The sequence below is a fragment of the Antrostomus carolinensis genome, unplaced genomic scaffold (genome assembly GCF_000700745.2).
Source record: "Antrostomus carolinensis isolate BGI_N321 unplaced genomic scaffold, ASM70074v2 scaffold521, whole genome shotgun sequence".
Lineage (NCBI taxonomy): Eukaryota > Metazoa > Chordata > Aves > Caprimulgiformes > Caprimulgidae > Antrostomus > Antrostomus carolinensis.
In genome coordinates this window covers 14640-25004 of record NW_010293753.1, presented here as the reverse complement: position 1 = coordinate 25004, position 10365 = coordinate 14640, and the positions used below count along the sequence as shown (strand labels likewise).

The 10365-nt window shown below is 47.7% G+C and overlaps 1 protein-coding gene across 1 annotated transcript in view; it reads right to left on the bottom strand.

The window, feature by feature from the left end:
• DRC9 (dynein regulatory complex subunit 9) overlaps positions 1–10365 on the bottom strand; it is a 19588-nt gene that overhangs the window by 189 nt on the left and 9034 nt on the right. The window contains exons 5-8 of the mRNA XM_029087327.1: positions 4271–4432; positions 3564–3638; positions 1799–1930; positions 473–574 (exon numbers count right to left, since the gene is read on the bottom strand). Of these exons, the coding sequence (XP_028943160.1) occupies positions 473–574; positions 1799–1930; positions 3564–3638; positions 4271–4432 (471 nt within the window). The remainder of the gene's footprint in view (positions 1–472; positions 575–1798; positions 1931–3563; positions 3639–4270; positions 4433–10365) is intronic.

Genomic DNA, 10365 nt, shown 5'->3' with positions numbered 1-10365 from the left:
GGTCTTAGGGGAAATCACTTGCTGGGTTACCTGGTACAGCTCAATGGCCAGAGCATCTCCTGCGCTCTGCAGCTGCAGGAGGGAACCCCTGGCCCACGCAGCAGCAGTTGGTTACACTGAAGGTGTCCACATCTGGGCTGAGGGCATCTGTAGCTGGTGGCAAGGAGACAAGCAGGGGAACTGGCCCGTGGCCCTCCCTGTATCGCCCAGGCAGTGGGGCTGCTGTGATGACTGTGGCCCCACATCCCTGGAGGAGACTGGTTTCTCCCCTTTTGCTGCCTTCTCAAACCTGCAGCTAGCTGCTGGCTCTGTGCCTGCCCCAGAAGTTTTGGCTTTATCTGTCCTTTGCTTGTGCCACCCCACACCAGCCAGTTCTCTCAGGCCATTTTCTGCCTGAGCAAAGCCCATGGTGCAAATTACTGACTCCGAACTGCTGATGGAGCAGCACTGCCTCAGCTTAGCTCCCCTTTACCTTCAGGATGCTCTTCAGCTCCAGGGCATCCTGCTCTAGTTGTCTTCTTTTAGCCTTCTTTTCCATCCGGTCACTGAGGATGGTTTCCTCAAACATCTGGCACTGCAAGAGAGCACAGGGGTGGCGACAGCTGCATGAAAAACACGTCCCCTAAACAGCAGGGCCAACCTTCCAGGCTCACTCTGCACAGCAGCTTGCCAGGGCAGGGCTCACCTGGACCCTGGGGCAAGGAGTCTTCTCCCCTGTCTGCCTTCTGGCCTCATCCTTGCTACTGGCTTGTCACAGCCCAGCCAGGGTGGCTCTGGCCTGCAGGTCACAGTGCAGGTCCCCACCCTGTGCAGCCCAAGGGTAACGTCTCAGCGTGGACCTTCCTCCCCCAGCTCCTTCATTTGATCTTTCCTGAATCCAGATGGCAAATGTTGCTCATTACCACCATCAGTCCTAGGGCACTGAGAGCTGCTGCCAAAGTGAAACCTCTCACCGCCTGGGTGTGATTAACCCTCTGATCCTGTGCTGTAAAATGGTTGTCTGATGGCGTCTTAGGCAACAGATGGCGGGGGAGGGACCTGTGCTCCCCCAGGCAAGGCAGCAGATGATGTACAAACACACTTGGGACACTGAGATGACAGTGTACAGAGTGAAAAATGAGCCCACAAGCCAGGAAACATCTAACTCAGTCCCCTCATCTCCCAGTGACAGTAAGGAATGATTACAAGTTAATTCCTTCTGGCTTTAAAACACCATTTTTCGAGACACTTCTCTCTGGCCGGTGTTGCCGGCTCCACTGTGCCTGCATAGCTGTGACCAGAGCCCAGCAGTTCACCAGAAACCAGTGTGGGGCAGGAATGGTTTTAACTGGAACCAGTTCCCTTTTAATAGTACTGTGCAGCTGTGAATGTGCATCATGGAAGAGATGGAGCTGCCTTCTCCGGTCTCAGCCTCGCATACCCAGATGTTGCTTTAGAAGGAGCAGCAAACTAAGGTGAGGCAGATGATGGGATGGAACCGTGTCACAAAGGCTGTCAGTAGCTCTCTGATTACTTGCTGGTATTTGATCATAGCTGTAGGGGAAACATCCTCCTCCCCCCTCGATGTCACAGGTGGCAAATAGAAGATGACTACTGGGTCCCTGCTTTCCCAGGACGAGTGCTTATAATTGCACCCTGCACCTCAAGATTACTGGTTTGGTTTGAGGTTTTTTGTTTGGTTGATTGGGGATTTTTTTGTATTTTGGGGTTTTTTACACAGTCCTGGTTCCTTCTCTGAACGAGAGTAGGGAAAAGCCAGGATGCAGTTTTGCATGGCTGAGCACTGAGATGCTCTTACCTCCTTGGCAAGTCTCTGCATCATTTCCATGTTTTCTGCCTTTGATGCTTTCAGGGCATCCAATTCTTTGTCTTTAGCATCTGCGTCATTTTCGTACTTGTCCACCCAGTACTCCAGCTTCTCTTCCACCATCTGCATGGGGATAGAAGGGTGCTCAGCATGGTACAAAGAGTGTGCAGGGGAAAAGCTTGCTGCTGTTATCTGGCCCGCTTTCAGGATGGGGGTAAGAGTCCCATAAATTTTTCATGGTCAGTGTTTCCTTCTTGTCTAAGCCTTGAAAGGATCAAACCCCTAGAACTAGTGGTAAATAACTGGTGGCTTGCAGGCCTCTTGCTGAGGGTTCACCGTGGAAGCCACAGCCCTGGACTGGGGATGAGAAGAGACTGGGTTGAACTTTCAGAGGTGCAAGAAGAGTGCAGAAGCGCTGGGGGTTAGTTTTGGGCACAGTCAGTCCTGGTGAAGCAAATGACATCCAGAAGCCATTCTCTGTGTGTATACAAAGGGAGCGAGGCTTAGGAAGGAGAATCTGACAGTGAGGAAGCTTTTCTCCTCTGCCTGACTCCCTGCCCGCGTTCTGGATTAAACTCAGTGCACCAGGAATAAGGTCCCAGGGGACAGCACTTCACGCTGTTTCAGGTTGTGAACTTGGCTTTGTCTCACTCGTGAATAGGAGGGCAGGCAGGTGCTGCTGAAACAGTCACCCAGATGACTTCCTCCCATTCACGAACAGTTTCTCCATAGCAACAACCATGATTGCTTGCATGGAAAAATAATCTGAGGAAAAACATCAATCTCATTAGAGTGTCACAGCTGGACACACAAGGGAGATGGAGGGCATGGTCCATCCTCTTCTCTGTGGGCCCCTATAAAGCCACCAGCTGCTGTCTGGGCTTGCACTTCACCTTCTGGTAGAGGTCAAATAAGCTGCAGCTTGTACGTGCAAAGTCCCCTCACTGTGAAGCGTTGATCAGACTAAGGTTCTGGGATATGAAGGACACTTTAAATTGCTCTCAAGATAAAGCACTTTTTTGCACTCAAATTACATCTTTTCAAATTTATTATCTTCTATTACGTTTCCTACTGGCAGTGACGTTAGGTACCCTGCAGTAGGACAGGTTTTCTTCCAGTTGTATGGTTTATGAGATGCTTTCCAGTGTTATTCACTGTGATGGGCACTGCTGTTGATGATAGGAAAGCTCTGAACCTCTGGATCAACAGCACAAGGACACTCATGGTTGTTTGCTGCTGAAAATGGGTACAATAATTGTCAGTTAGCAATTATCCAACCCTGATTCGTCCTCAGATTGAGACAAGGCAAAACTGGGCTGGCAGCTTGTGTCATTTCCTCCTTAGTGTCCCCTCTGTGTGACACTTGGGTCTGTGAAACTGTTGCCCTCGCTTTGTGCAGTAGCACTCCCACCCTTCACTGAGTTCCTGGGAGCCTCAGCTATTGCCAAGGAAGGTCTAAGCAAAATCCCAACTAGCTGAATACAACTATCTGAAAGAGGACAAATCCGTAACACCTGAATAAACAATGCCAATCATTACATGGACTCTAATTTTTAAGGAAATGTACCCAAATGTAGCAAATCCCAAGTCTGGGAGAGCTGGGTTAGTTAAGGCTTGAGAGTAAGCAGTCATTCAAAAAGCAGCAGTCACGAACCTGTAAATTCGATGGAGCAATAACAGGTTTTCTTTAGGCACTAATTGATGATATAATGCTTATGAGCTGCTGTTTTAAGCAATAGCAGAAAGTCACACGTACCTTATGGTGTTGCCTGAGGAAATTTTCAATCTCCGTGTGGACTCGAATCTCCTGGTCAGTTTTGCTCCTCAACTTCTGTGATCAGCACAGGCAGAAAATGTGAGAGACAATGTTAGTGCTTACGTGTGCACACACGTGCTGCTGGAAGCCGAGCTGGTGAGCAAGCGTGCAGGAGCTCCCTGTGGAGTCCATCTACATTTTTCCCAGTGACAAAATTAATCGAGGCAGTCCTTGCCTCTGGGCCATCTATGGGAAAGGGATGATTAGATCAGACCTTCAGCAGGCAAAAAAAAAAATGCTTGCAAAAGCAAAACAGTTTTCTAGTGCAGTTCACCTTAGGGCCACAGGAACAGCTCTATCTGCATAACGTGCTCCAGGCAATGCTGGGAGCTCATGTGGCTTTTGTTGTAACTACACCCTTTGGACATGGTTATGGGCATGTTTCTCTGATGATGGTGTTAGTTTCAGCAGTCCCTGCCTCCAGCCATTGTCTCCTGCAGCCATGCCATTTGTGCTGTTGCTGTTTGCAGGACCATGCAGAGAAGCCACAGAAAAGATAAAAGATTTCTAACCTGGATGAGTGTCCTGACTCAACAGTTATGTTTGTGACTGTGATGGAGAACAGAAGGGGCACGTGGGGAGCAAGGAGGACTGTTTCCTTACTAGCTGGAGATGCTTTCCAGTAGGGGCCATGGGGAAGGGATTACCTGAATTTCCTTGTTCAGGACATTCTCTGCATTGCTGCACTTCTTCTGGGTTTGGTGGACCTGGAGGTCTGTGCTATTCTTCATGTAGGAGCTCTCCATGTTTGTTTTTGCCTTCATCTCTTGGAGCTCATCTTTGAGGTAAGCAATCATATCATCTCGGTTCTGGTGGAGGAGACAGAAGAAGCACAAAAGCAAGCTTGGAGACTGAGGTCATCTCACTGTTTCTTAATCTCTCCACTGCCTGGTAAATTCAGAAGAGACAAGGGTATAGGCTTCACACTTTCCCTGAGTGTTGCTCCATTTCAACCTCTACTTCAAAGGGAAGTTTGATTTGTAACCCATACACAAGGCAATAAACCTATCAGCGAGGAGTTATTACCGCTGGAGAGGGTGGACTGAAGAACAGAGTGGGACAAGAAGCCAGGCCTTCTGGTCTCTGGCCCAGGAATGCTTATTATAAGCATAAAAGAAGCCAAATAATTTCAACTGCTTAAAGTCAGGCTTTGCTAACCTCTGGGATTAAGCTGTGTCAGTGAGTGAGCATCTCTGTAAGAGGAGGAGATGCCTCAGACCTGCATAAGCCAGCGTCTGATTTCCTACAGTACACCCAATTCCTTGGATTCATTTTTTTTTCTCATTATGCAGCAACTGTATAAACACAACCTGAGGAACAGATGAAAATCTAATCTTGTCTTGCTCATATGTTTAAACAGTTCTTGAAATCTTACCAGGTAGATGGTGCCCACTTGGTTACAAAAACATACACCCAGGGTGAGGAAGAAGCGCCCAGGAAAAGCTGGCTACGAGCTCCCAGCCTCTCCCCGTGCCTTGTTTCACAATGGAGCTGAGCTTTCCTTGGGGGAATTCTGTCCCCAGGAGCTCCCCCATGGGCAACAATCCTGAGCCAACATACCGCGTCTGTCCAGCTTTGGGAGAGTGTTCAGTAGGCAAAGTGCATTTGCTTGATTTGGGATTGTTGTTCTGTTTACTCCTTTTTAATGAATTTATTTGAGTAACAGATAAAAGTTCATTAATCTGAGGTTGGAACTCGGAAGAACCGCCTGTAAAATGAAAAACTCTAAAGACTTTTGCACTGAAAGTTAAAAAGGTCATCAAGGTCTCCTGTGCAATTATGCAAGACCCATCTTCACGCCTCTGTTTTGGTGCCTGATGGCCCCGTTACAGCCTTGCTCTTTGCTTTCCTGCCATGCTATGACGGGTTTGACATTCATCAGCCAAGCCTTGCAGTTGAAGATGAAATACCAAAGTGCTGGCATTTAAATGTTTTGAAGCCCACATATCTTGTCTCCGAAGCACCCTCGCATTCCTTAGCTGTGTAAACATGGAAAAATGCCATAGGAAGAAGCCAGCTCCATAGTGCTGTGTTTAAAAGCCTGTGCAGCATGACTCATTTGGAAAAGGTTTCCTTATAAGAAGAGTTTGGAACAGTTCAAAGGAAAATCCTTCCCTCTGCACCCCTTGTTGGACATAGTTAAGAAGAATAAAGTACATTTATAAGACTCAGGACAATTAGGGGCCTTGGCTGATGCTGGTTTGTGGGTTTTAAAGTCATGCATTCAATTTTTTTTGCAGATTTCCAATATCAGATATTATTTTATGGCCTTATCATCATATGACTGCAGACAGGTCCAGACATGACCTATTTGTGCCCTATCCAGGTTTCTGGTAATGGCCTTTATTGGACATAGGAGGTGACTGTACCACTTTTTTTTGAGATTGTCTTCCTGTATCGTGGTGGAATCACATCTAAATCAAGAGGTTGACAGTGAGATTGGGGAGATGCTAATGAAAAACACCCTTTTTTGTGGTGCTGAGGCTCAGCAAAGCCGAGCACTGCTGATGACAGCGTGGACTGCTATCTGCTAGGATCTGCAAACAGGTTAGAAAAAAAGGGTTCAGCCTGGGTTACAAAGTACTCAGGTATTAGAGAGGTGGGGCAGAGCATGAACATTTCACCAGGTTATTTTCTTTTTCGTGTCATATTTTAGTAAAGCAGAGGAAAAAGTGCTTTTGATTCCAGCGCCCCAGGCCTCAGCCGGGATGGGGGCCCATCTGCCCTGTTTGTTTCCTTTGTTGTAGAACATGTTTGTGGTTTGGATTTGGTCTGTGGTGTTGTAAAACATCTTGGTTAGAGGTGGGGAGTCTGGGGGCTCGGTTACACAACCCAAAGCAGACGGGAAGTGAAATGTAAAACCCCAGGGGTGGTTTACAGCAACGCAGTCACTTGGAGAGGGAAAGTCGGCTGCAGGCGTGTGTGTGGGCAGCTCCTGCAGCCCAAGTGATGGACCTGGCCCTGCAGAACTGGGGCACATTGGGTATGAGGCTGCAGGCAGTAAATGCCCACGAGCTGTGGGCACCATCTGTGGAGGATGCTGTGCCCTGAACTTCAGGCTGTGAAAATGAGTTAATATTTATTCATTCTGGTTTATCATAGCAAAGGTCCCAGCCAGGACATGGCCTGCTTTCATAGCTAATGCAATAAACCTCTGGGCTGCTTGTTCGGGATGACTTCAGCATTGAATCTGCCAAACCAAAGATGCAAAATCATATCTCGTGTGTCCAAAACTATCACAAAACTGGCAGAGACCAAGATCAAAACCCGGGAAATAGTTGTCAAGAGCCAGTCGGCTTCGCAAGCAGGTAAACAAGCTGATTTTCTCTGATCTCTCAGCTCGCAGACATCAGCTCAGAGGCCTGTCTGCTGCTGTTACCTGGTGCCATAGGAGTCTGCCCCACAGATGCTGGTTGGCTGCAAGAGCGACTGCACTTAGCTGGAGAGGGTTTGCGCGCTCCTGTGTTTTCATTTACTTTGATTTCTCTCTCTTGCAAGTGCCACCTAGATCTCTTAGCTCTTCCACGGCAATTAATATTTACAGTCACTTAAAATACAGCTGGTTACAAGAATAGCAAACGGGACTAAACAGCCTGAGGAATTCCTCCAGCCGTGGGACAACCCCCCGCTGCCAGCAGTGCACCCAGCACCCGCCGTTTGGCAGGCGCTCGGAGGGGCAGGGGCAGGGGCCGGGGTGCTGCGCTACGTGCCGGCAGCCAGCGTGCTGGCAGGGAGCCCTGCTGCTGGCCTCCCTGCTTCCACACCAAGTGCATATGAGCTCAAGTCTTTCCACTGGCAGCTGCACTATCTCAGCTTGCAGAGCCTGAAGATATGCTTAGATCTACACACCTGCTGCAGCCCAAACTTGCTTCCCCTGAAACCACAACGTGCAGCCCTACAGACACTTCAGTGAGGCCGTAGCCTGCATCTCTGTCCCAGCTGCCAGAACATCCTCATGCTGCACACCCCTGAGAAATGCCTTTTGGCCTCAGCCAAACGGACAGCAGGTCTGGAAGGTCACCCAGCCTCGATATAACGGCTTTTTCCCCCCCCCCGTATTTCGGCTTCTGCACCCCTCTGCTAGCTCACCTTCCTCCCAGCAACTGCGGGAGCGAGCTGTGTGAGGGGTGGTTTGCTGGCAGGGGGAGCAGACCTGTTGTCAGCAGCACTCTTGTCAAAAGTCCTGTGCCTCTGGAAACAGGTCTGGATGTAGCACAGCAGCTCTGGGTCCTGCTGAGGTGCAGTCACCCAGGAGATCAGGACCATCACAAACCTTGTGTCTTCTACTGTAATTGCCTAGTGCATTTCTGCAGTAGAAACACGCACCGGCGTGGGGGTATATGTGTGTAAAACATTCCCCAGAACACTCTGTTGATGGATTTGTCCTCCTGGGAGAAGATAATGGAAGAAGCGTGATGGATTTTAGTCGCACTGCTAAAAGCAGTACCGAGTGGTGCACTGCTACAGCAGAGCTGGCTATGTTACAAGAGCCCACAGAGAATAAAAGTTACAGACCTGGCTTCACTGGTACCGTGGTGCAACGTCTTGGTTTTCCAACTGGTAGGTAGCCTGCAATATTACTGCTTGTTATAAAATTATACCATAACTTGCACATGTGTGTGGCATGAGTATGCCACAAAACCTACAGGATACAGAAAGTCTCGGGGTGAATAGCAATGCAGGAAGTCTAAAATTCACATTTCCTAAATTTTTATGTTAACCTATGCAATCCTAGATGATATTAACTTGTTTCCAAATCTGTGCAGACTGCCATCCCTTGTCCTGGAAAGTGAGTATTTTTATACAAGCTAGAAAACGATCAGTGCAGCAGCAAACAGAACTCCTGCAGCCAAAGCAGAGCTCTCGGTGATGCTCCTACATGGAGGGGGAAGAGCAAATCCAGACGGTTGATTTCAGCTCCTTTAGAGACACCAGTGCTTTCCAAGAGGAAAGAAAACAAAATAAATAAGACCGCTTAGCATTTGATTTGTGTGCCATCAGAAAGAAAAATTAGTGGAGCAGGCTAATACAGTATTAATTAACATCTCATTAAGAGCTAGCAAGGATGAAAATACAAACATACAAGCAACATGCATGAAGCACAGACCATGTTTTTCTGGTTCCCTGATTAGACTTGCTTGCTTTTGTCTTCCCCATCTACTAGACTGGAGACAACCATGTAGGCTTTTGTCTACAGGTCTGTGCATTATTATTGTTCAAAGTACTCCAAAATCAGCAAGCTGTATTTTTGTTTTTAATTAGCTGGCAAAGTCACAAATCATGCAAGTGTCTGTAAAACTGCCTATGGGAAAATCCCATATGAAGTGAAGAGGAATTATTCTCCCTTGGGAGACACAGTGAGACACCATTATTTTTGGCACAGGAGGAAAGCACTACTTGAAAGTAGTCTTGTCTTTGATTTGTTATCAAAGCTGAAACTATAAGGAAGCTCAGAAAAGGGCTTTAAAGCTGGAAACATAAAAAAAAAAAAATCCCAGATGAGTGCAGATCCCACTTGATGAGGCAAAAAGCATGAAATGAATTAGCAGAAGGTTCTGACTGCAAGAGGTAGGAGAGGGGCAGGACAGGACACAGAGAAGTGCCCAGCCTGACTGCACAGTGCCAGGACATCGCTGCTCATGCCAGACAGGATGATTACAGCTCCCTACACACCAGTCCCTGGGAAGGCATTAAACCAGGACTAGATACATATTTTGTGTGCACAGACACTGTGAGGTTTGAGGAGCACTACATGGAAGGAGAACTACCTCATCATATTGACTGTCCTGGGGAGTGGAAGAACAGGAGCTCCCCAGGAGCCATCAGAATCTGACTGAGAAAGAACAGTGTGCAGAAGCAAATGGACAACATAGTCTCAGAACCTGACAGGGTATCCAGTTTATTTAATTTAACTGCCACAGAGATACCCAAACCACCACAGATGTCAAGGGAGTTTTGGGTGTTCCCATAGGACCTGGAAATAGGCTCCCATACCATTCCAGTGGCAGTAAGTAAGTATATATTGAGGCACAGAGCTCCCCTTTTCAGTCCTCTACATCCTTCAGGTGTTCTGTTCAAATCTGTAGGGGCAGAAAAGTTCATCCTTCATTTCCCTTTTAGTTCCCACAACTGTTCTTTCTCGGTTTGTCTCCTAACTTGCTAACTCCATTTCCTTCAGTGACTCCTCTTCTTTCTCCTCTCTTTTACACCCACAGTTTTTTTCCAGTGCTCTTTTCATCTCACTACACTTCCCAGTGCATGGTATGCATTTCCAGGTTCTCCACTAGTAGATGAGTACTGACCTAAATGAATTTTCCCATCTTGTACATTCCAGCTTTCTTCTCTGCTGTTCTAGTATCTCCCCTGGACCTCTGCTGTTCTGTCAGTTACAGACCGCTGCATACACTGCCCTCGCCAGTAGATCCTTCCTGTTCTCACAACCATCCTGTATTTACAATTAACTCTCCACTGCACGTGCATCCAGGCTGCCAGCACAAAACCGTCATGTTCTATAAACTGTACCTCACCAGCATGCCAGTGGCTTAAAACCCCTCTCTTTAGCCAGCTATATCCTTGCTTGGTCACTGTCCACACTTTTGTCCAAAGACAAAATTCAGTGATACCGATTCTTTCCTCAGCTGCCCTTGCTCTCCTCTTGCTCAGTACTGAACTGAGTCAGATTCTTGTTCCTTCTTCCAGTCCTTGCACAGCTCTGAACCTGCCTGCCTTTTGCTTCTTTACC